The sequence below is a fragment of the Saccostrea cucullata genome, unplaced genomic scaffold (assembly GCF_032062105.1).
Source record: "Saccostrea cucullata isolate Sc308-1 unplaced genomic scaffold, CSIRO_AGI_Scuc_v1 ctg7155, whole genome shotgun sequence".
Lineage (NCBI taxonomy): Eukaryota > Metazoa > Mollusca > Bivalvia > Ostreida > Ostreidae > Saccostrea > Saccostrea cuccullata.
The window spans coordinates 1-27,658 of record NW_026932687.1 but is presented as its reverse complement, the minus strand read 5'-3'; the positions used below and the strand labels follow the sequence as shown (position 1 = coordinate 27,658).

Here is a 27,658-nt window from a genome sequence, read left to right as displayed (position 1 = left end):
TCATTCTCTAGCTGCAGCGTCTGAAACCTTGACTAGTACAATGAAACATACTAGAAGCATTTCAATACATCTCTGATTAATACAAGGTACAGAAGACCATGTACTTGAAAATAAACCTGCTCAAAAAACTTTAATCTATTACATATTCCTCAACTTCATTAAAGTGACCTAAAATTGACAATAAACTACCAGGATTTAAAACAAGTTTTCAGCATTAATTCTCTCTTAAAATACTTCAACATACCTGATATTAAAGTGAATTCCGAAATTGTGTATGTCGCAGAAGAAGTACCAAACATTGCTGTAGCCTTTATTTTTGCTGATTCTTTTAAATTTGTGTCTTTCAGGGTAAAAGTTCCACTCACAGATATTGCTCTACTATCAACTACAGGACAATTCAATGCTGTGCCATTGGTAAATTTAACTTCACTTTCACTACTCAGAACGCTATCTGTGTCAAACTCCTAAATGAAATGTAAAGCAAACATAAATAATTGACAGATTAAATTAAATTTTTAGACATATATCAATGCCTTATTTGACATTATTATCTGATACAATAAATTCTGGAAAGTTTTTAAATTCTGTGACTGGATAAATATAATTTTTAAATCTACGAAATATAACTATATTCATTTATTTTCCAATACAAAGTGAAGCCCAGTGCAGTAACTGTTAAATCTTTTCTTAGCAAAATTCTGGACCTATAATATAAAGAAATAGAACTAAATGAGATTTCATTGGGTGCAACAAGTAGGTCTTCCGTCCGATTTTTCGATAAGATGAGATATAATTTTGACTATGATATTTGTTAGATCATAATGATAGATATCAAGACTTCATTCTTTGATTAAATTATTTTATCTATAGAACATTACAACATTATTTAATAGTTAAAGATGAAAGTTAGCAATTCCCTTTTGTTTTCGAGCTTTGTAAAATGGAAAACTTAAGGGGCCAGCCTTTTACATCCTTTAAGGGACGTTTTTGAAAATATTGAATGGTTTTCTTTTGTTAAGGATATTATTCAGGCTGAACATCTTTGATTCAATACTGCCTATTAAAATATTCCCCCCTTTGGAGATATAAAGAATTCAAGAATGAGCATTTTTGGCCCCCTTATGGCCCCTAATTACATAACATATGATCATAATTTTACAATGCATTGATGCAAATCATTATGATGCTTCAGTAATTTACCGTAAAATCCTGTGTATTGGTTGCACTTCTTTTTTGTCAGAAAATTGTTCAAAAGTAGGGATGCGCTCAATACATAGGAACAAAATTCAACCCTCTTTTTTTCAGGTCACTTTTTCAGTGCCGATGACCATTTTCCTGATCCATTTGAATTGATTACCCTTTGTAACCAATTACGTCAAAGTTAATCTAATTTCTGAGAGTTATATACGTTAGCCCTATCTGTTGTAGAAATAAACATATACCTCAAGTAGGAATGTCAAATCGGTCAATTTTTACTACTCGGATACTCGGACGTTTCTCCGATCGAGTATCCGGGTACTCAGTAAAAGTGTACATAAATATGAAGAAGTAACATTGAAAACTGTAAAACATTGTAAACTCTTGTAGAAATAAAACCACATGCTCCGATGGGGAGGTTTACCCATAAATCTGATGTAGTAATTATGAGCACTTCATGCCCAAAGAAATTTAATATAACATTATTTTAAGTTCAATTTATTCATCTGATAAACACAAGGAATTAAACCATAAATAGTTCAGAGTTTTGTTTATTATTATTTTTTTTTAATGTTACTCTGCTCCGTAATTGTAATGTAACTCTTTGGTTGCATTTGATCAGTCGTCCGAGGTTCAGTATCAACTTGATCAAGTTCTCCTTTGACAGATTGGATTTACTATATATCTTCATACATTTTTCCGATCCTATAGTTTATAGTATTATGGGATGGTATGTTCTATTTTGATGCAACTATGGACATCGGTTTTTTAAACCCTTTGTCTCAACCATCTGAATTAATTGGCATGTAATCAAACACAACCATATCAACAATCCGTTCGCACGTGTACATATAATATCATCTGTCTCTTTTCCCGAGAATTACGACTTCTTGATGAATTGAAAAAAATTATCTAATTTATCTAAACATAATAGACCATAAACGATGTTCAGTGAAAACAAATCATTAAAGCAAACAACAAATATGGGTAATCAATCAATCAATCATTTATTTGAATCTCTTCACCATTTTACAATAGCGTACAGAGACTACAAAAACATATAGGTGATTTTATATACAACAACAGGTCTAGAAAGGCATGCGTGAGTAAGAAACTGAACAAAAACAAAAAAAAAAATTGTAGGTTACTATAAATGTGAAGCATGGGAATTTAGGCTGGGGAGCATACTGTATACAGGGAAATTTTCGCCCCCGTTTTATTTTCGCCCTTTTCGCCCTACTCTGATTTGGGCGAATTTAAAACGGGGCGAATTCAAAGAATACAGTATAATTTCTTAAACAAAACTATGACTGGGCGAATTTAAAACTGGGTGAAATTGTTTTCAAGAGTTAAAGGGCGAAAATAAGACGGGGCGAAAATAACCCAGTATACAGTATTTTATTTATTTTCTTTACAAAGGAGCACAATTTTCTTAGAAAGCAGTGTTTATTGTTGTTCATAGTTTTTAAAACTAATTAAGGTCTTCCGTTTTCAACGGAAGACCTTCTACTGATTCTGATGATTAAGATTATTCTTATTATTCTTTTTTTTTTCATTTTTCTAGATGCCATCTTTGAGGCCTCATATTTCACTCATTTCTCAATCGATTTTGCTCAAATTTTCAGAGTTTATAGACGTTACTAAATTCTATCAGAATTTTGTCTAGGGTTCCAAAAATTTACTTCCGGTTTTGAGTTATTTCCCTTTAAACGAAAATTTATAGGCTTTCTGGAACAGAAATTTTATTGATTTTACACAATAGAAGGATTGAAGTTGTGCATAGCGGTTTTTGTTTTTCGATTTCTTGATTTAAAATGGTGCTATTTAGGGGTCAAAAATTAGAATGCCTAAAAGAGCGAAAATTTACACATATTTTGCTTTTTATCTTTTAAACAAAAAATATTTTATTAAAACATATAGAACAAAATTATTGCAGAATTACAAGATCTTTCAAATGTTATCTCAAAAAAAGGGCTGACCACTAAATTAAGGAATCTAGAGGGGCCAAAAGTTTTTTTTCCAGATATTTCAAAAAGTATTGAGAATTTGTAATACGTACAAGAAGCAAAGTTGTTCAAAATGTCAAGCTTAATCTATTGAAGTCATCAAAATGCGTCCGGCGATGTCACTTCCGGTCAAACCGGAAGTAGTCAGAAAATGCATATTTTTGCTGTTCTCAGACCTGTTTACCCATATCGTTGTCTCTCAGTATTTTTGATTAGATTTCTCCGTGAGATTTGTAATTTCCCAGTAAGATTTAAATTTCCGTCGATTTTACATATATTAAAATAGATCAACTACTATACTGAAAAAAAAAAAACTTGGTTTAACAACATGGTCATTGTCATTTTATAATACCACATCGTTTTGGCAACCCGACATCACTTAGGTGTTTGACATTTTTCTCCTTTTAATCGACTCAAATGCATGAAACGAAGACATATCAAAACGAAAACTAACTGCTAAGTTCCAAATGAACGTATTTCCAATTTCCGTATTTTCATAAAAGCAAAACGTGAGACGTATTTTAGACGAAAAATCCGTACAAAATACGGCGAAATCGTAAGAGTAAACAGGTCTGTGTTCTTGACAAGTTTTTGAGTAACATATGTCACTGGAAGCATAAAACTTAATTTTCCGTCCGTCGACGTCACTTCCGGTCAAACCGGAAGTAGCCAAAAATAGCTTATTTTTTAAGGGTTTGATGCAAAATTGAAATTATAAAGTGACTGGAGACGACTTAGCTCATTGTTTTCTTTTGTTGACGTCACTTCCGGTCAAAACAGGATTGAAGACCTACTCGTTGCTTTGCAACGAGCTTTGCTCTAGTTACATTCTGGAATTTTATGTGTTTTTCTGTTAAGCAAAGTTTTCTTTCTGTTTGTAGCGAGTTGCACTTTAAAATGTAATGAAACTCATCTCCAAGTTCTTTTAGATTACAATGGGGACAAATTCTATCTTGTCTTCATATATTAAGCCAGCGTCCACTTTCAATATATTGGTAAATGATGGTTACACGTTCGAAATCTATAAAATGTTATTAAGTCCTTTTTTGATAAAATATTAAAATAGTTTTCAAATTTTAGTTCGTCTTTGTATATTCTATAATTTGAAGCTTTGGGTGAGGTTTGAAGGATTGATTGCCAACTTTGTTTGAATTGATCCAATAATGTGAGTTTAACTTTTGGGTAGAAGACAGTCGCAGGTGAGAAAAGCCAGGTAACAGGTGCTTGGTCACGATAATTATTGTATAAACACTGCCACGGGCGATAACGGTCATTTAGAGATGTAGAAAATCCTAATTACTGTATGTACAAATGCAATGAACATTTTACTTTTTAAAACTGATGTTTTAATGCATTAATAAATAAGCTTTGAAACATTAAACAAGAGGTCCAAGGGCCTTGAATCACTCTTCTGATAATTGTACAATCTATCAGAAGCCTCCAACTCTATTAGTATCATAAGACCCAAAATGCATCAACTTACAAAGTTTGATGATATTTAGCCAGTTAAGACTGAAGATATAATATAATTATATTTTACCATAAGTAGGTCACAGTGAATCAAAAGTAGGTCACAATGACCTACTTTTTGGTCAACATTCTCTGAAAACCCAAGATGCATCATCTGACAAAGTTTGACGATTCTAAGCCAATTAGTACCAGAGATAATTAAATATAGCCTCAAATGTCAAAAGTAGGTCACCAAAAACCCAAGATGCCTAAACTGACAAAATTTGATGATTCTAAGCCAATAAGTACCTGAGATATTCAAAAGTAGGTCACCGTGACCTACTTCTTCTTGGACATTCAATGAAACCGTAAGATGCCTCATCTGACAAAGTTTGATGATTTCGAGCCAATATGTACCAGATATAATTAAATATAGCCATAAAATGTCAAAAGTAGGTCACAGTGACCTACTTTTTGGTCGACGTTCTCCGAAAACCCAAGGTGCCTAAACTGACAAAGTTTGATGATTCTAAGCTAATACGTACCTGAGATATTCAAAAGTAGGTCACGGTGACCTACTTTTTGGTCGACATTCTCCGAAAACCCAAGATGCATCAACTGACAAAGTTTGATGATTCTTAACCAATAAGTGCCTGAGAGATACTTAAATATACCAATAAAATGTCAAAAGTAGGTCACTGTGACCTACTTTTTGGTCGACAATCTCCGAAAACCCAAGATGCATCAACTGACAAAGTTTGATGATTTTAGGTCAATAAGTACCAGAGATACTTAATTATAGCCACAAAATGTCAAAAGTAGGTCACCATGACCTACTTTTTGGTCGTCACTCATCGAAAACCCAAGATGCATCAACACATAAAGTTTGATGATTCTAAGCGAATAAGTACCGGAGATACTTAAATAAAGCCATAAAATGTCAAAAGTAGGTCACCGTGACCTACTTTTTGGTCGTCACTCTCCGAAAACAAAATATGCATCCACTTACAAAGTTTGCTGAATCTAAGCCAATAAATACCTAAGATACTTAAATATAGCCATAAAATGTCAAAAGTAGGTCATCGTGACCTACATTTTGGTCGACATTTTTCGAAGACCCAAGATGCATCTACCAGCCAAGTTTGATGATCATAGGTCTGAAGGTAATCAAAATATGCATTTTCAACAATTTGAAAACAAATGTCGGCAAAATTCAAAAAGTAGGTCACAGTGTCCTACTTTTTCATAAATAGGTTTTAAGGTCCCTAGATGCATCAAAGTACACGATTTGATGATTCTAAACCTCCCAGTGTCTGAAATAATGGGATTTAATGTTTTTAAAAGGATAAGTCATAAAGTTCAAAAAGTAGGTCACGGTGACCTACTTTTGTGACCTACTTTTAAGTTGACATTGTTCGAGGACCCAAGATGCATCAACTGACAAAGTTTGATGATCATAGGCCTTAAATTGTCCAAAATATGCCTTCAAATCAATTTGAAAAAAAATCCCCGCAAAATTTAAAAAGTAGGTCACGGTGACCTACTTTTGAGTTAACATGATGTGAAGTCGTAAGATGCATCAACTTGCAAGATTTGATGATCCTAGTCCTTATAGTAAGCAAAATATACCGGTACATGTTTTTATTAATTGTAAATTCAGGTCAACTTTGAAGTGACCTTGAGACCACGCCCTTTGCCCAAGGGTAATTCCCCGTGCAAATTTTAATCTTCGACATATTCTGATCCTTGTATGAAAGTTTGGTGAATATCTGCCTGGTGGTTATGGAGAAAAAGATTTTTTAGCAACCAGTACTTTTGGTTTTGTTTTCCTGATTATCTCCCCTTGTTAAAGGGTCCCAACCCTTATTTTAGTATAAATGGTAGCCCTTGGGCCAAGGATACCCTGTGACAAATTTGGTACCTATTGGCCAAGGGGTTCCTGAGTTATGGCCCATATTCTAAAAATTTAACACAAACCGCACACAGCACAAAAGGCCATAGCAATAGCTCTTTCAGCCTTTGGCTCAGAATAGCTAAAAATATACATACGAGTAACCGAGTACCGATTTTAGTATTCCATACTCGGACGTTCGATCGAGTACCCGGTTAACCGGGTACTCGTGACATCCCTAACCTCAAGTGTTGAAAGAAAGAAAACCATTTCAAAAATAAAATTCTGATGAAAAACGATCTTTGTTTATTTCCATTGCGTATTCCGCCATTTTGAACTATCATCACTTATATCATCAACGAACTGCATGTCGCTTAAGACATAGATGTATTTAATTACAATACCTATAAATGAGTCAACAGTTATAATCTCTTTTATGTTTTCTGAATTATTCTTAATTCTATAACTTATATTTTATTTTTCTAAATTTGATATGTAATTCCAGTTACAAATCGTAAGGGATTCTATTGCCGCGTCATTGCAGCTATATTTAACCATGACCATTGTTTATATAACAATTATCACCTCAACACCTGCATTATTAAAACACTTGCCAGTGGAAGCACATATAAAACCAATCAGATCAGAATTGAAAAGTTTACCTGGGGGGGGGGGGGGGGGGTTAATTTTAATACTACTTGAATGTCTCCATATCAATACAGCATATGACTCTGCTGTTCTTGAGAAAAAGATTTTTAAAGATTTTTTTAAACATTTTGTTTGTACATGTATACGTTACTTCGTAATACAGGTAACTCTTGATGGCTCTAACTTCGATCTCTCGAAGTGAGTCTCCAATCCCGAATTTTTCCCCTATATAACTAAGCAAATTTACTCTTGATTTCTCGAACTCTTGATCTCTCGCAACTCTTGATCCCTCAAAGTAAAATGCAGTCCTGCCTTGAATACTGTAAATCACTTTTTATTCGTGAGAACTTTATTTTCGAGAAATAACCCCAGACAGTGTGCTTGTGAAAATTTCATTCTCGCTCATAATAGAATTCCTTAAGATTATATAGAGCAATGACCACAATTCATGAAAATTTTGTCTTGCTAATAAAAAGTCAATGACTATCTCGCGAAAATTAGGTGTCATGAAAATTAAGTGATCTACAGTATTCTATTGAAATTTACCCTCGATACCTCAAAGTGGTTAAGTACAGCTATTTATAAGAACCAGGCAGAAATGAAAATAAGTGATTCATGATAGTGATAGATTTTTCAAAAACTATCATATTTACATTAAGATACATCAAACTAAATACTTGATCACAGTTATAAATGGATTTCATGCATAAGTGGTTAAAAAATGAATTCAATATATACTGAAACAGTCAACAGTATCCATTGAAAGGTGTCTGTACGTGCAGGTGATTTTTTAAGAAGGCCCGCACTCTCCTTGAATGTGAATTATAAAATATTGAACATCTAGTATCAAAGAGTAAAAAACAATTAAAAAACTCATGGGTTATTTTAATTACGAATAGATATTGTGAAGTTAAATTATGTAAAAACATGAAATTCTAGTTATCTCCCTTGGAGCTCTTTAGTAAAAGGAGTTGGAAAGAGTGTATTTAACTCTTCAGTTTAGAAGGGGAGGATTAAGAAATGTGTGTGATTTCATCTTCATTTTGGAATTTTTTCCAGTTTTCATACATCCAAGGGGCATGTAAGTCTAAAATTTTTATTAGAAAAATATATTCCTAGGATAAAAAAAATAACTGCCTGCAATTTGCTTAATTTTATCTGACAAAAACAAAATTTCATTTCCTAAACATTCTAAGAGTTTGAGTGTTTTGAAAAAGGCTAACTTGTTCAACAATATCATCAAAACTACTTAAATTCAGTTAATTTTGGGGAAAACATTTAATTTTGTACTGGAATTTGAACAGTAGCTCGCTGCTGGGGATTAGAGTATGATGAGTATCTCTCCTTTCCGTCGATACTCCCTTAGTACTGCAATATACACAGTCGACTGGAAGAAATCCTCGACCTCAGCATACATGAAGCCATAGCAAGAAGCAGTGAAAGCCACAGCAGAGATTGGATGGAGCATAATTTTTTCATGTCTCGGCGCCTCTATGGATGTCATATTTAGATCAGGTATTTAATACATAACACAGACAAATGTCTAAACAAAGACAATATTGACTATTTTTTATCAAATTGAAAAAGGGGAAAGTCAAGAAAAAATGATAGCAAACATACAGGCTGACTGCTAGTGAAAGTTATCAGTCCTGCTAAAAAACTACCAGCCTTGCTGAGAAAATAATTGTCTTTTGTAAAATTTATTTTTGAAACTAGAGGTGCTGTGAGCAATGAGCAAATGATACCCCCCCCCCCCGGCCTCCCATATGAATATAATAGTGTCCATGTTTTGCTGTATGAAAATATTATATTAATAATGTTATACTTTCATACAAAACCACTATTTTTTTGCCTAATTTTACTCTTAAACACATGAAATCTCAGGAGCTTCTGGGGCTTTGCCCCCTGGACCCCCTTCATTCAAACTATGGTATGACTAAACGTATGACTGTACTATGGAACATCACTATCAAGACCCCTTGTCTGAACAAAGTTATCCATGCCCCCCCCCCTCCCTTTTAATCACAAATCCTGTACTGCTCATGAAACCATTAGTTGATTTGGAAGTGATTAATCAAATTATTAAATTTTAATTAATGAAAACTTTAAACAAGTCCAGTTGGGCATCAATATGTGCAAATTGGTAAGCCCACAGCAAAATTTGTGTGTCTCGGGCAGTCAGGAGCACTGTTGTTTCAAACACTGTTTACGGAATGGCCAATGGGTCCTTCTTAAAATAGTGAATATTTAACTAAGCCCTGAAAAAACTCAGATGTTATGGCAAAACCATAATTACTATTTTTCTTATTCATTTAATCAAAATGTAAAATTGTGCCCTTTCAAACTGTATATTTCCAAATTTATATGTGTATGATATTCTTCAAATGCATTTCCTTTTATTTGAATTATATAGAAGGGTGGGGAGCCCTACAAAATTTAATTGACAAGCAAAACAACCAATAAAATATTGTTATGGTTTTATCAGTTGAAACGAGGGGGAGGGGGTGTTAAAGCCATAAAACCCTATCCGAATGGGGGAGGGGGGCTTCCCAAATATTCCTACAAGCAAATATATACACACATAGAAAGAGAGAGATTTATAAATATGAGAGCACATAAAATATGCATGGGTTAAATTTCTGCCAATTTTTTCATCTAATTTAGGATTAAAACTTAAAAAATAAAATTTGATCCTACAAAACTAGAACTCTTTTTCAAATTTATAACTACCTGGTAATAGTATGAATTCATGATGATATCACTAGTACATGGGGGAGGGGTGGAGGTAAATAAATATTTTTTATCAATAATTCAAAAGCTAAATTGTTATATAAATGTATGCATTCTCTTGTCATATGATGAATGTCATGATTTGTTATCATTTCAGATGCAATCTGAGCCTTGTTCTGAATTTCAAAATCCCCTTTGACAACACCTGCACAGCTGAGGTAGTGTAAACTTAAAAATTGAGGACAACCAAAGAATCACCAAGAAAAGATTATCAATTCAACTAACGTTAGTGTTACATATACTTTATATTATTTATGTATCATTAGATAATTCGGTATTTTGTGTTGACAACTTGCAGTTTTTTGCTCACTTGAGCTGAACAAGTGAGCTTTTCTGATCACATTTTGTCCGGCGTCCATCTGTTTAGCTGTCCGTCTGTCTGTAAATTTTTCACATTTTCGACTTCTTCTCAAGAACCGCTGGGCCAATTTCAACCAAACTTGCCACATAGTATCCTTGGGTGAAGGGGATTCAAGTTTGTTCAAATGAAGGGCCACGCCCTCATTCAAGGGGAGATAATTGGGAATTAATGAAAATTTGGTGGCATATTTTAAAAATCTTCTTCTCGAGAACCACTGTGCCAGGAAAGATAATTTATTGAAACTTATGGGGAAACATCCTCAGGTAGTGTAGATTCAAGTTTGTTCAAATCATTACCCCCGGGGGTAGGGCGGGGCCAAAATGGCTGACCAAAGTTTTACATAGAAATATATAGGAAAATTCTTTAAAAATCTTCTTCCCAAGAATGAAAAAGCCATAATTCATCATATTTATATGGAAGCATTCTCACATAGTGAGATTCAAGTTTGTTCAAATCATGACCCCCGGGGGTACCGTAGGGCGAGGCCAAAATGGCCGACCAAAGTTTTACATAGAAATATATAGGAAAATTCTTTAAAAATCTTCTTCTCAAGAATGACAAAGCCATAATTCATCATATTTAAATGGAAGCATGCTCAGGTAGTGTAGATTCAAGTTTGTTCAAACCATGCCCCCCGGGGGTAGGGCGGAGCCAAAATGGCCGACCAAAGTTTTACATAGAAATATATAGGAAAATTCTTTAAAAATCATTTTCTAAAAAATAGCAAATCCATGATTGGTCATGGAACTACTTTTGGATTTAAACTGTACAATAAAAAGCCATTTTCTACTTTTTCATACCCTTAGTGCTCAGGTGAGCGATGTGGCCCATGGGCTTCTTGTTTTTAATTATCATTAAGAACATTCCTTTTCGTTTAGCAATCAAGGGCCTAGGGATCCGGGTTAGAATAGGTCCTCAGTACCCCCTTGCTTGTCGTAAAAGGCGACTAAATGGGGCGGTCCTTCGGATGAGACCGTATAAACCGAGGCCCCTGTCACAGCAGGTGTGTCACGATAACGATCCCTCCTTGCTCAATGGCCCTGAGTGCCGAGCATAGGCCTAAATTTGCAGCCCTTCACCGGCAATGGTGACGTCTCCATAGTGAAATATTCTGGAGAGGGACGTTAAACAGTATACAATCAATCAATCACCTTCTGACTAAGGGCTGAATTATAGTGAACACTACCATTCAGAGACTTTGAAACAGGTATATATTTCTTCTGATCTTGATTCTCTGATTTTTTTAGCTCACCTGAGTTGAAGGCTCAAGTGATCTTTTCTAATCAAAGTTTGTCTTTTGTCTGTCATTGTCATTCTTCAAGGGGAGAGAATTACAAAATTAATAGCATTACAGATATCTTCTAAGGAACCAATAGCCCAGGAAATATGAAACTTATGTGGAACCATTGTCGGGTAGTGTAGATTCAAATTTTTCAAATCATGAACCCCATGTGTAGGACGGGGCCACAACGGATGATCAGAGTTTAACATAGGAATATATAAAAAAAAATATTTCAAAATCTTCTTCTCGGATACAGCAAGCCTTGATTGGTAATATTTATATGAAAGCATTTTCAGGTGGTGTAGATTCAAGTTTGATCAAATCATGACCCCGGGGATAGGGTGGGACCACAAAGGCCAATCAAAGTTTAACTAAGAATATAGAGAAAAAATCCTTTAAAAATATTCTTCCAAAGAACAGAAAAGCCAGTAAGTTATATATACTTATGGAAGCATTTTCTTGTAGTGTAGATTTGTTCAAATCATGACCCCCCCTCCCCTCAGGTATAGGGTGGGGCTACAATAAAAGTGTTCAAACTTGTAGGGAAAAACTCACAGTACCCTGTAAGCATCCCTAGTGTAGATTCAGTTATGTTCAATCATACCCCCTCTCTCTCTCCCTTACAGGGAGAGGTCAGGACCACGTATGCTTTTAAGCTTTTCAATACAAAGCTGATTTTTTATTTTTATCCAAGCCAGGTGAGTGATGTGGCCCTGGGTCTCTTGTTAAATCATTTATCTACACATATATGTACAGTACAACTCAGTTATAACAAACTAGGACCTGTAAAAGTACTTCATTATATAATTCGTTATATCCATATTTGTAATTTTGTAATATTTATATAGTTGGAGATCCAAGAAGACTTCTTTTAATTCACAATGCCCGTGTTTGTACTAAACAAGTTTTACTGCAGTTACATGTATGTGGAAGCCAAATAGGAGTAAAAGATGTATTATTGTATGTCATCTTCATTATTTTGTTCAATCCATAATGTTTCTTTGAATATTGGAAACTAAAATCAGTAGAAAGTTAGAAATTAAAATCTATAAAATGCAGCATATCTAAACAGAATTTTTGTTGTTGAAAAAAAACCTTTTTCAGATGATCAAGGCTGTAATAGTTATACTAATATTCAGAATCAAATAACAGCTAACTACTTAAGGCAAGGATGGGGTGAGGGTTAAAGAAGGGGTTACATCACTTGAAAATTTAGAGAAGAATTGTAGAGCTGAGGTTTTTCTCAAGAACCACAGGGCCAATTTTTACCAAACTTGGCAGGGCTAAGATCCCTTACAAGGGGTGATAATCAAGAAAAGAGAAAAAATAGGGAGCCACTGGGTCAGAAAAGCTGAAACTCTTGTGTTAAAGCATCCAGGGATTAAGTGTAGATTCTAAATTGTTTAAATCATGTCCCCCTCCTCCTAAGAATAGACCTAAACCACAATAGGTATTACAAGTAGGAAAATCTGGTGTAGAACAGCAAGACCAGTTACTCTGGTGAGTGTTATGGACCATGGCCTTCTTGTATTTGTGATCATGATCATAGAAAAAACGAACCTTAGATACTCTCCTCCTTCAACAGCAACAAGAAAAAATTGCTTTACGGAATGCCTTTTTTCATTAACAAAGTTCAAATTTTGAATTATATTTTTTCCAGATTGATGAATGAACCACATGCATTGTGTCAGAGGAATCTAGCTGGAACACCTATTTAGCAGCCAGGACACATAGATGTACCTGTACAGTTGATACAGATAATCTCAACGGCACATTTCTAAATGATGGCCAAAAAAATCTAATAAAGACACTGTCAGTTTAAAACTTTTTGAAAGAAATCCAGACCAGAAACAAAGGATATTGATTTTTAAGCTCCTCCAAATGTAAAAGGGGTTTTATTGAAGCCAAGACCTGGATACACCCAAGGATATTTAATATTACACCCCTTTAACATAAAATTTTGAATTTTAGTTTGCCTATCTAGTCAAGAACATGGATTTTTTGACATTTGATACACTTTATAATGTTATATTGACATTTTTTCAAGATTTATTTACTGTAAACTATGTATTTCAGCAAAAAGTAAATTTACAGATGATTTTTCAAAAATTGCTTTAAAAATACAATTGAAATAATTAGATCATGTCTCATAAATGGTTAATCACAGTTACCACAGAAACCAAATATTTGTTTTAAAGAAGTTAGGTACAACAAAAATGTTGTGTCTTTCATTATTCTTTCACTAATGGCCACTCATACAGTTTTCTTCATACAAACTAATCACTTTGACTAAATTGTATAGGCAAATACAATATATTTGGAGATGTTGTCATGGTAACCAGATACAAATCACAAAAGCATATTTAAAAAAAATATATATTTTCATGCATTTACAATAAACTGTGAAAATAATACATGTATGTTAGTCAATAATTATTTTGTATTTCATGGAGATTTTGTAAAGTCAATTTATTTAAAAAAAGCATTTCCAGAATAATTTGTTACCATGGTTACAAAAATTTATGAGAAATCCACTGGTTTTATCTAATTTTTGCAAGGTTTAGGAGAACATGTTTTATCTTATATTATCAATTTTTTTTGCTTGTGGTATTTTTTCCACAACATACTCTGAAAATGATATATTTTGGTATTTTCTTGAAAAATGAATTTTTGTGATATTCTGTTGCCATGGTTACAGAATATTTTTGAAAAACCCATGGGTTTTGTTTTGTTTTATTAGAATAAGGATTGTGGTCTTTCTATCCCACGCTTTCAGTTTTCTTTACCATGTGGGATTTTTTCTAACTATGCTCTTAAAAATGGTTATTATTGTGAAAAATGAATTTTTGTGACATTTTGTTGCCATGGTAACAGAATATTATTTAAAAACCCATGGGTTTTATTTAATTTTATTGAAATTAAGAAAGTGCTCTTTCTACTCCACATTATGAGATTTCTTTAACATGTGGGACTTTTTCTTACTATGCTCTTAAAAATGGTTATTATTGTGAAAAATGAATTTTTGTGACATTTCGTTGCCATGGTAACAGAATATTTTTAAAAAACCCATGGGTTTTATTTAATTTTATTAAAATTAAGAATGTGTTCTTTCTATCCCATGTTATCAGATTTCTTGAACATGCAGGCCTTTTTCTTAATATGCTTCTAAAACATGTTGGATTTGAAGAAATATTGTGAAAAGTGAATTTTATGAAATGACCTATGTTAAATTGAAATTCAGCACCTTTAATAAATCCTATATAATTTTATCCTAATGGTAATCATTTATCATTTTGTATGTACTTCTCAGGAAAAAAAGATTTATTTATGGTACTATCATCAAAAAAGCTCTGTTCCTGTGTTCAATAAAGGCTAAATTCACATTTTTTTCAATTTTTTGCTTGGTTGCCATGTGCATTTACATGGTGCATTGTTTCCATGGCAACAAAGGCTGGCCAAAAAAATTATGTTGTCCAATGATGTTCCCTTGGTCCATGAAGCAACATATTAAAATTTTGTAAAAATCTGAAGTGGTCATGAATCACCCCCTGCCTGGTTCTTACAAATAGCTGTACTTAAGTAAATAGAAAGTTACATAATGGGCAAGTTTAACTTGACATTTAACGGCCCCCGGCAGAAGACGTGGGTCTCGTGAAATGGGATCTTTATTCAGGTGAGACATACTGCAAGGTGATAATTGAATTTTAACTAGAAAACTGACCAGTCAGCAAGGGCCCCGCCATGGGGTAGAATAAAAAGGGTGCAGCTTACGAAATGATTAAAAAATGTAAAAAGAATAAGCAACAGCAACTGTATTCTTAAAATATCAAGATAATTCCTGAATATTCAAAAACCTGAAAATAATATCCTTGTATTTACATTAGGCAGTAAAGAACAACTTAACATTGAATGTATATTTAAACAATTATGAAGCTTGTGTTATATAGAATGCCAGCCTTCAATGAATGCAAATATCGTGAAGGCTTGACCTTAACTTCAAACAAACAGCAGTTGCAGACAAAGGTTTTCATTAATCTTAAAGATAAAGAAAAGCCTACTTAATTTTCTGCAGCAGGCTAGATAATTAATCCCAAAGGATTAATTGTACCTCTCTCATCATTTTCTTCTAAAGTTACAATAAACACTTTTTCAGTATTAATGATAGAATGGGGTTTTAATACAACTACCTTCAAAATTAATTAACATAAAGTGAAATAAGAGGCCCAGGGGCCGCAGCGCTCACCAGAGCACATCGGGCTTGAATTTAACCCCTCCCCCCCGGCATTCATCATTTGAACAAACTAGAATCTACACTACCTGAGGATGATTCCATATAAATATCACTAAAAATAGCTTTGAAGTACTTGAAAAGAAGATTTTAAAAGGTTTCCCTATATATCCCTTTGTAAAATTGGGTCGGCCATTTTGGCCCCACCCTAGCCTGGGGGTCATGATTTGAACAAACTTGAATCTACACTACCTGAGATGATTCCACATGAGTTTCAGCTTTCCTGGCCAAGTGGTTCTTGAGAAGAAGATTTTTAAAGATTTTTCCTATATATTCCTATGTAAAACTTGGGTCGGCCATTTTGGCCCCATCCTAGCCTGGGGGGTCATGATTTGAACAAACTTGAATCTACACTACCTGAGATGATTCCACATGAGTTTCAGCTTTCCTGGCCAAGTGGTTCTTGAGAAGATTTTTAAAGATTTTTCCTATATATTCCTATGTAAAACTTGGGTCGGCCATTTTGGCCCCATCCTAGCCCCGGGGGTCATGATTTGAACAAACTTGAATCTACACTACCTGAGGATGATTCCACATGAGTTTCGTCTTTCCTGGCCAATGGTTCTTGAGAAGAAGATTTTTAAAGATTTTTCCTACATATTGCTATGTAAAATTTTTGTTCCCCTTCACCCATAGATGCTTTATGCGAAATTTGGTTGAAACTGATTCAGTGGTTGCAGAGAAGAAGCTGAAAATGTTCAAATGTTAACGCACAACGCACGACGACGGACGAAAACAGATAGCAATAGGTCACCTGAGTTTACTCAGGTGACCTAAAAATACAGTGTGGCAAGTTTGGCTGAAATATTCCGACCTCTCTTTCTTCTGAATAAAAGTAGGGGCCATACACGTGATACATAGGGCATACATGAATGTGCATGGGGAATAAAAACGTATCGGTGATAAATTGTAATCATGTTAAAGACTTCAGAGCATGCACGTGTATAATAATTATAACTATAAACTATAATTTTTCTGAATATTCACGAAAATAAAAATTGGACAAAATTTAGAAACGTACAGTACATGACCAACATTTTACGCAAGTGCGTCATTAGTAGCATGTTCACGATGTTAACGAAAGAAGATCCAAGAATTCTTTCAGCATGACCTGAGGAAATATCTTGACAAAAGAAATCAGAAGGGCTGATCAGGTTTGTCTTCATCATTTTTATGAAAAATTATTTTGAGAAATCAGTAAAACAGTGTCAACAACCTCCGTCTGTCACAAGCTGCCGGTGATTTGTTTACATTCTGTAAAATCGGAATGTCTGTGTTAGGGGCCTAGTAAAAATTGCATATTTGGTTAACAATTTATATGTTTACAATCTACAATCTTAAATTTTCTGAGATAGAATTCTTTAATTCCAAATTAACCGGTAAAGGTTGTGTATTCTACATCTAGTGATCTACAGGCCTACATCATAGTGTAACTTGCATTTTCAGAGCATTCAATGATTCAGAGAACGTAAATACCAAACTTTATGAGAAAATATGATACAAGATATTTTTAGACAGAATGGAATGAAATTAAAGTAAATGTTGACACTTTGCGGACAAAATAAGTGTATCGTATGCTACACAAAAATATGTAATGATTTTCTATTGCTCAAGTTTTACATACAAAAGTAGTATGTGTCACTGGTTGCCATCGATTATTAGCTTGGACGCCAGTACACGGGGTATAAGGTCTGAGTTCGAATCTGCCTTTGAACTTTTTTTTTAATTAATATTTTTGAATTTTCATATTTTATGTTTTAATATTCATATTTTATGAAGTATAGCATTTACTTTATTTATCTAATACAAGTTTCACTTTAATGCATAGATAATTATACTGATATTGTATAGGGAAAAGCATTTTTTTTAGTCATTTAGGTCCTAATGTAATTTTGACAAATTATTATGAACACTATTTAGAAAACTATACAAACAATAATGACTAATTTATTTATTTTTTCTTTATATTTTAGAATATCCTCACCAAGGTTCCACTCATGTGTTCTATGTTCATCTAGACCAAAGCCCTAATGTAGATTTTCCAGAGGGTTTGGAAAAGTTTTGGAATTCCATGGAATTCCATTCATTTCTATACCAAACTCGAAAATGTGTCTGGAAGTTTTTGGAATATTTTGGAATTTGAAAAAAAAAATGGACTTAGACATTTTTTGGTTTGGAAAGTAGTGGAATTCTTTGGAAAAAATGATAAAATGAGAAACTTAGCCATTTTCTGCACTGGAAAACTGTGGAAAAATACTTAGAATTTAACTGTCCACTGATAGTACAATAACATCGGGATCGAAGTCGGGCTCGATGAACAATTAATTTAAACAACACGCCGAAATTCAAAAATATCGAATGCCATGTTGATGTTGCACAGAAGGAAAGTTGGAAAGAGAGTGTCTAGAACAGGGGAATCATGATAAGCTTTGGATGGAAGAAGATGAAGACATTTTAAGATCCGATAGGTACAATATTGTACAGTATTTTATGTGCCCTTGAATGAAGAACGCTTCTGCTACTGTTTATTAGTCTGGGCATCACACATAAACTGCCCGACAGTTAAATCATAAGTGCACTATTTTAATTTTGTAATAATTATTTAACAACTCTAAACATATTAAGATCATGGGCTTGAACCCGAATTTCCTCGTTTGGGATCGAACTCATGCAAAGAATTTTATCTATACGTTCCTTCGTTCAAGATAACATTTACAGAGTATGATGTACAATGTGATTAATGATATATTTTTTAATGCATGTTCATGATCATTTTCAGCTCTTATTTTAATTATTTTATAGTTGCTGCATTGTGCCTGAGATGATCCCCACAGCGCTGGCATTTTATAACTTGGTGGATGTAGATGCTCAGCCAATCAGTCACTAGGCTTGTGAATATAGTGAGAACTAGCTCAAATTATCATTCAAACCAAGTAAACTAACTTTGATTTTATTAATCCATGTCAGTATTAGCATTAGATTAAAAAAAATATTGCAACTTTGCCAAGTAAACAAAATTTAAAGGTTTATATTCTTAACACGCTTAAATTCCTTATTCTAATAATTTAAAACAATTAATTCTGACAGGTAATCTAAACATGCTAACTGCACAGGCATCATAATTAATTTAGATCAAATAGCAATCATCTACTATGAAGTATACATGCATTTTTCAGGAATCCGGATGCTCACAAGGACAAGAACTGTATGAAAAAACCAAAAAGGTCAGATTTCTTAATTATTTTCTAAATCAATAAAATCACATGAATTGAAATTATCTTTTTCAGTGTTAGTCAGGCATTGAGCTTGAGCACTAACCTTTTCGTTTTAGCTCACCTGAGCCATTTTAAGGCCTAAGTGAATTTTTTGATCAATGTCCGATGTTGTCTGTCGTCCATAAACTTTTCACATTTTTACATTTATCAGAATTAATCCTAATTTGAACAAAAATTGCATAATAGTGAATTCATATTCTACAGTAAACTGATTTGCCAGGTCGAAAAAACCAACTGTTTTGTATAACTTTAGTTTATTATTTGTCATATCCTAGTATTTATATGCATATCAATAACATCAATATCTTAATGGTCATCTTTTCTTTCAGAAATTGTGCAAAGAAACTTTGAAGTGTCTGTGGGTATGATCAACGTCCAACTTCCTGAGCCTTCGTACTGAAAGTGAATCCGTTCGTGACACCAATTATCTGTCAACCCTCTAACGTGACCATTTACTAATTTCAAGCGATATCAGTGAGGAAGTGATTCTCTAGCAAACACGTCAGAAGTTTTGGATCTTCATTAATTGGGATCTTTGGCACGTATGTTGGGGGAAAATAGCATCTGTTGCTTTTATGGGATCTTTGTATCAATATAGTTGTGTAGTACATATTTTTTGCATTCAATACATGTGTTTGTCACTCTAGTCATTAACTTTGTACCAGTACATAAGCCACTGGCAGTTCATTGTAAATGAATACCCTGTTGAGGTTTCAATGACCTCTCCAATTCCATGGCCAATGTCATTTAATAAAACTAACTTCTTATTTTAGAAAATGTAGACTGGAGTTTACTAAATACATGTATATCATAATATGATTATCATTAATTTAACCAAGGTGATTCTCCAGTAATCATATTTTTCTCTGGATATTTTTGTAAATAACATTTGATGTAAAAATACTTTCAGTGAGAATACATTTAAAAAGTGTGCTTAGATTGTACATCTGAGAGTAATGCAATATTTGTCTCAAAAAACATTGTAAGAGAAACATGAATTTTTTATTTTGAAAATATAGATTTGATCTATAAAAAATTGTGATGTTATCAAGTTTTTTTTTGTAATTATGTGGCACTAATTATTTCAGTGTTCATTGTACATGTATTTGGAATTTGGAATCCTGGAATTCCATGGATTTCCATGGAATTCCTTAGATTTACAAATATCCTGGAATTCCATGGATTTCCTACGCAAATTTCCATTCTGGCATTGTTCCGCTCTTTTCCAGGCTAGATTCAAAATTCCAAATCATTCCGAAAAAAGTTCCGTCCCAATACTCCGGAGAATTCCTAAGAATTCTGCGGAACAAAAATTCCATGGAATTCCATGGAATATGCCTTGGAATTCCATGGAAGTTGCAGAAAATCTACATTAGGGAGGTCCGAGATAGAGGACCAATAACTGGATCAAAAAATAAAGAACTTCGGAAATTCCTCCAACAACGTTTCCTAATAGAATCCTCCAAAATACTTGCTACTGGAAGTGTCATCTGTCATAAATGTCGACTCCGCTGTTCCCGAGAAATCCATGCAACTGCTGGGGATTCAGAAAAGGACTTTGCGAAACAGAACCGTATTCTGGACACAGATGTAGACACAGAGTACATACCCACCACCAAGAAAGCTAAGAAAATACCTAAGTCACCTCCAAGCATCACACTGCCAATACCTTCAGTGGGAGGTAGTCATTCACAGTGTGCTGTTTGCAAGCGTCGTGGTCCAAAGCTAGTCGTCATACCTAAAAATGCTAGGTATAACCTGTTTTTGGAAAAACTTATTGTATTGCCCATTGGAGCTAGATGCTGCCCAGGTCATCTATCTGAAAATCTTTTCCATGCTCATGCAGTAGAACAGATTTCCCAGTCTCGAACCACATCTGATTTTAACCGCTCAGATCTAATGGAACTTATAATGGAGATTCAAGAAATTGCTGTAAGGGAAAGTGAAAAACGCATCCATTTTGACAATGTAAAGTCTTTATCGGATTCAGACATCTTAACTTTGACTGGAATAACAAAAAAGAACTTAGATGAACTTTGTTCAGAAGTTGGAGGAAATCTGAGAGATTCGAGTACATGCAGTGTCCGCACATGTATTGGCATATTTCTCACTAAACTGAAGACAGGCATGCCAAATAAAATTCTCTGCACATTATTCAATTAAGGCAGAGACTCAATCCGTCATGCCATTGCATCAGCACGGAAGTATCTTTCACAACATTTTGTGCCATCAAATCTGGTATTTGGGCACATAAGCAGAGAAGAAATAATATCATCGCATAGAAGACCAATAGCACAATCATTATTTGGAGAAGGCAAGTTTCCAGCCATATTAGTAGCCGACAGAACTTACATCTACATACAGAAGAGTTTACAGTTCAAATTCCAACGCAAGTGCTACAGTTTACATAAACACCGTCCACTGGTAAAACCAATGGTTTTTGTTTCTACAACTGGTTATATCCTTACTGTGATTGGCTCCTACTTCAGTGATGGCAAAAATAGTGATGCTCAAATTATGAAGCACATAATTGGTAACGATATTGAAGACTTTAAACGGTGGATTTGTGAAGAAGATGTCCTTATCGTTGATCGAGGTTTTAGAGACTCTGTTGAATTGTTGGATGAACTTGGTGTAAGAACCAAAATGCCATCATTTAACCAGAAAGGTGAATCTCAATTGCCAGTGAAAGAGAGCAACACCTTAAGACTCGTTAAGAAAATACGATGGATTGTCGAGTCTGTGAATGGCCGCATAAAACAATGGAAATATCTTGACCGGGTTCTTCCAAACAGTCAAATACCATATATTGCTGATTATGTAAAAATCGCCTGTGCCATGATGAATAAGTACTTGCCAGAAATTAACCCAAAGGACTCTGAAAAGGAAGATCAACTGGGCTGTAAAATGCTATATCTCTCCAAACAGCAAAATGTAATTCATGAAAGAATCAAGTCCGAGGGTCTAGACAAAAGATCGTGCAAATGGGAAAAATTCAATACCTCTTCTATTTCTGACTTTCCGATATTATGTGAAGAGGATATTCAAAACCTGACATTTGGCGTGTACCAGTTGAAGCTTGCACCCTGCTACACAAGAGAGCACTTGGATAGTGACGGCAATTTTGATGTTATATGATATGCAACCATGAGCCAGACCTACTTTGCGCAAAAATACAGTCATGACGTGTCTTCGAAAGGCTACAAAGTTTGGATTCAATATAGTGACGTCCAAGTTATTAGCTGGTACATGTACTGTCAATGTAAAATAGGAACCCGTGTTGTTGGGACCTGTTGTCATGTCACTTCCCTTATGTGGTATCTTGGCATCGGACATTACAGTGAGAGCACTTTTGAGAGTCTTCGGGACTGGAGCAAATACCTACTTGATGCACAGGATATTCCAGAGCCACTGACAGTAGATGAAAGCGAGAGTGAAGATGAGAATGATGAAGAATAATGTTGTACAATTACTTTTACATCCATTTTGAAGTAAATAAGCTATTAATTGAAAAACCTTTCTCATTTTTAGAAAAACAAAGCTATTATTGCACTTTCAGAACGTCTTGAAAAGTCATAGTAATGTTTCCCAATTTTTAAAAGTAGAGTCCTGTTTGATTGATTCTATTCCTTTTACGTACATGTATTTACTTCGTATAAATTAAATTTTATGTTTCTAATTGCTACAATAAAAATCAAAAGGAAAAAAAGAAACTTTAAAATAAAGAAAACCCAATTAAAATCAATGCTCAATGTGCGATGTCCAGATTTGTGGTAACGTCAATCCATGACGTTATAGGTATAAAAACGTCGACGTCATGTCATTTGTTGAGAAAACAATGCCTAATCTAAAAGACAGAAGGAAGAAAACTAGAAAAGATAACGCTAAAATTTAAATTGTTTAATCATTTACAAACCCTAAGGTATTATTTGAGAATGTTTCATTTATTTCTAACTTGAGGCAGATTTTTGCCCTTAGAGCCCTTTCTTCTTTGATCAGAAAAACTTACTTGAGCCTTCGGTTCAGGTGAGCTAAAAAGTTATTTCAGCACTTACCTTAACATAGTCAATTCTGATATTTGGATACGGATACACACAGTCCATTTTTATGGTTACTTTATCTCCAAAAGTTGCTGTTTTTGGAGAGATGGTAATTCTGGTATAAGCTAAAATAGTAAGAGAATGAGGTATTACCCCCCTACAATTTTTTTTTATATATTTGAAAAAGGATATGAAAATATTGAAAACAAGAGGCCCATGGGCTTTATCGCTCAACTGAGTAACTTTGGCAATTCTGTCACTTAACAGATTTCCCCCTTTGTAATACCTGTCTGACCTTGACAATCCTAAAGGGTCGTGATTCAAACAATGTAGAATCTACACTCCCCCAGGATGCTTCCACTTAAGTTTCAGCTGTTTTAGTCTACTTGTCCTTGAGAAGAAGATGTTGAAAGTTTTTTTCCCATATACCGGTACTTCCATGTAAAACTTGGGTTCCCTATTGTGGCCCTACCCTACCCCTGGGGGTCATGATTTGAACAATTTTGAATCTACTAGGGATGGCAATCGATTTCAGAATTGCTAATTGATTAACTGCAATACATTCCGACAGATTAACCAGTAAGTCATATCAAGATATACATTTTGACATTTTCTTTTCATATACACAAGAAGGCTTCAAAAAGACGGTAGAAGTTACATTCTGTTTATTATTTTGCGCAGGGAATTTTATGTACATAAAATTATTTTTTTTTAATTTCAATAGACAAGAAAAAATTAAGAAAACTATGAATCTTGCTTGAGAAATCAGACAGGGATAATTTTTTCCAACACAGATGTTAAAGAAGTTAATTCTGCACTAGCTGTCACCATAATCAAAACTATGTCTGAACTCTCCCTTTATTTACAATTTACAATGTTCTTTCTGATGATATAATTTAATAGATAACGACAAAATATAGACATACCATAATTAAAAGTGTGTAACATTTATGTTTCTAATATCATTAAATCCAGAAGTCTCTGTCGAGACTGAAGCTCTACTGGTTTGTACTTATAATAAAGGAAGACAATAGTAGCATTTGGGACTTCAAATTTTAAAAAAAGCAATATATACTATAATGATCCTTGATTAAGTCTCTTTATGTAGCAAGATTGCAATAAGACTACAATGGTAGGAGAAGCTTTTAATAACAAGAGACCCATGGGCCCCATCGCTCACCTGAGCACTGTGGCTAGGAAAAAGTAGAAATTGGTTTATTATTGAAAAGTTTAAATCCAAAAGTAGTCCCATGACCAATTATGGATTTGCTATTCTTGAAAAAGATTTTTAAAAAATTTCCCAGTATATTTCTTCGTAAAACTTGGTCGGCCATTTTGTACCCGCCCTACCCCCAGGGTCATGATTTGAACAATCAAGAATCTACACAACATGAGGATGCTTCCATATAAATATGATCAATTATGGCTTTTCTATTCTTGAGAAGAATTTTCCTATTTATTTCTACGTAAAACTTTGGTCGGCCATTTTGGCCTTGCTCTACCCCGAGGGGTCATGATTTAAACAAACTTGAATCGACACAACCTAAGGATGCTTCCATATAAATATGATGAATTATGCCTTTGTCATTCTTGAGAAGAAGATTTTTAAAGAATTTTCCTATACATTTCTATGTAAAACTTTGGTTGACCATTTTGACCCTGCCCTACCCTGGGGGTCATGGTTTGAACAAACTTGAATCTACACTACCTGAGGATGTTTCCCCATAAGTTTTATCTTTCCTGGCACAGTGGTTCTTAAGAAGATTTTTAAAACATCCCACCAAATTTTCATTAATTCCCAATTATCTCCCCTTGAATGAGGGCGTGGCCCTTCATTTGAACAAACTTGAATCCCCTTCACCCAAGGATGCTTTATGGTAAATTTGGTTGAAATTGGCCCAAATAGGTTCTTGAGAAGAAATCGAAAATGTGAAAAGTTTACAGACAGACAAAGGAAAAACTAGCTAGCTATTTATCTCATTATTGGAAACTTCTGAACATTCTTATGATAAAAGTTTCCGAAATTCTTAGTTAGGGTTTGTTTTACCAGATTATCCCCCAACACTGTACATAAAATACCTTCATTTAAATAATGTTAAACGTCATACCGTTACATTATACATGTGTATATACGAGGGCTGTTCGGAAATTATTGAGACAATTACATTAACTCCATAAGGGATGGAGATAATTTCACGAAAATTCATCCACATTTTATTTAGAACTAATAAAACACTTATGCAAAATTTCTTATTCCTATGATAATTAGATAAGTTTCGGTGAAATGATAATCATACATAGGTCTATCGACCCGGAGCAGCATCGCATCATCATTTTACTGTCACGTCAGTCGGAGATGTTTTCACATGTAAAGTGATCAGGAAGTGTTTAATACTCCTCTTTCTTTGTTATTACATATAAAGTTACAACAAGAGGCCCAAGGGCCTAGAATCGCTCTTCTGATAAATTATACAATCTATCCTAAGACCCAAGATGCATCAACTGACAAAGTTTGATGATTCTAAGCCAGTTAGGCCTAGAAAGAAAATATGTTTGTTTCCGCTTTCCCGACCGACCCTAATTTATAGTGCCGACCCTATATATTTTTTAATGCTTTTGGCCCATGATGTGCAAGATTTCACCCAAGGAATTATAGTCTCCAACTTTGCAAGCTTTTCAAGACAGAAAGAAGTTTGGATCACCTTTCTATTATAAATTTTAACTCACAGAAATATTTGAAAACACCATTTCTTTTGTCATTTACTCATTAATGTTACTACTATACACGTTTTGATTAAAGAAGCAAAAAATATATATATATAAAAAAAAATGCCTACCTACCTACCCTATATTTTTTCAGCCCGAAAGCGGAAACAAACATATTTTTTTCTAGGCCTTAGGGCTGAAGATATTTAAATGTAACTATAAAATACTATAAGTAGGTCATGGTGACCTACTTTTTGATTGAAATTTTCTGAAAACACAAGATGCATTAATGGACAAAGATTGATGATTCTAAGCCAATAAGTACTTGAGATATTCAAAAGTGGGTCACAGTGACCTACTTATTAGTCAACATTCTCTGAAAACCAAAGGTGCATAAACTGACAAAGTTTGACAATTCTAATCCAATAAGTACCCTAGAATACTTAAATATAGCCATAAATGTCACAAGTAGGTCACTGTGACCTATATTTTGATCATCATTCTCCTATAACCCAAGATGCATCAAATAACAAAGTTTGATGATTTTGAACCAATAAGTACCCGAAATACCTAAATATAGCCATAAAATGACAAAAGTAGGTCACTGTGACCTACTTTTTGACCTACTTTTTGGTCGACATTTTCCGAAAACCCAAGATGCATCTACTGACAAAGTTTGATGATTCTAAGCCAATCAGTACCTGAGAGGACACGCTTCAGATTTTTAAATGCGAATATCTAGTGTGTGGATTGATCAATTCTTAAATAAACTAGTGCTAATTGTAACGGGGACCGTTACAGATGTTCCCCAAACGCTCCCCAACTCCCTTTTGGTGCCATATTCCCTGTAAGCTTCATTAAATAAGACAAACTCTGTGCATTTGAGACTTTAACAACGTTTACCCAGTAGTGTACCAAGTTCATTCAAATTTTAGCATTGCAGCCTGCGCATGTGAATGCATGTGCATAATGACCATATCATCTTGTCTACACAATCTATATATTTTAATATACTAAATATTAAAGTATTTAATCTAAAAGTATTTTAAAAAATACGCTCATTGAAGTGTATTTTTGATTTTATTCATTTCACGTGCACGCACGTGCATACATGAGCATGGTGACCATACCTTCTTGTAGAAGTCCATTACATCTATCTATGTTCTAAATCCCACCCCGTTTAGTTGAAAACCAAGGGAGTTATAGCTTTTTAAAGTTTCAGCCAATCAGATTGCAGCGCACTTACCCCCATGTGTATGCATGTGGTGACCATACCTTCTTGTAGAAGTCCATTATATCTATCTATATTCCAAATCCCATCCTGTTTGGTTGAAAACCAAGGGAGTTATAGCTATTTAAAGTTTAAGCCAATCAGATTGCAGCGCACGTGCACGCACGTGTTTTCATGATAATTGCTATATATCATATTGTAGGATATCCTAATGCATGGCTTTGTTCAAAATTTCAAAGGATTTCGTCAAAAAAACAAGAAAGATATTGAGACTTTAATTTCAGCCAATCAGAACGAAGCACAGTTGCATGCGCGTGAGATCTTGCTATTTTGACCATGTCATATTGTCTATGCTACTAACATATTCTTATTTTATGAGTTTCAAAGCATTTCATCAAAAAAGTAAAAAGTTACACCTATATCAATTAAATTGGTCATTTCACGTGTTGCACGTGCACGCTCTTGCAAGCACGTGCGCGAAAAATGACCTTCGT

General features: G+C 34.1%; 1 protein-coding gene and 2 long non-coding RNA genes across 3 annotated transcripts; 2 read left to right on the top strand and 1 right to left on the bottom strand.

Moving 5' to 3' along the window:
• LOC134235777 (uncharacterized) lies at positions 1-23,353 on the bottom strand. Its single transcript, XM_062717921.1, has 3 exons — positions 23,243-23,353; positions 245-464; positions 1-50 (listed from the first exon to the last, which is right to left on the bottom strand). Exons 1-3 carry the CDS (start codon positions 23,288-23,290, stop codon positions 1-3), a joined length of 318 nt encoding a protein of 105 aa, XP_062573905.1. The 5' UTR covers positions 23,291-23,353.
• Positions 8,272-13,740, top strand: LOC134235779 (uncharacterized). Its single transcript, XR_009985482.1, has 3 exons — positions 8,272-8,706; positions 10,079-10,206; positions 13,285-13,740. It is a non-coding gene; the product is annotated as an uncharacterized LOC134235779 (long non-coding RNA).
• On the top strand, positions 18,689-20,131 carry LOC134235778 (uncharacterized). Its single transcript, XR_009985481.1, has 3 exons — positions 18,689-18,812; positions 19,089-19,136; positions 19,517-20,131. It is a non-coding gene; the product is annotated as an uncharacterized LOC134235778 (long non-coding RNA).
• Positions 23,354-27,658: the final 4,305 nt, after the last annotated feature.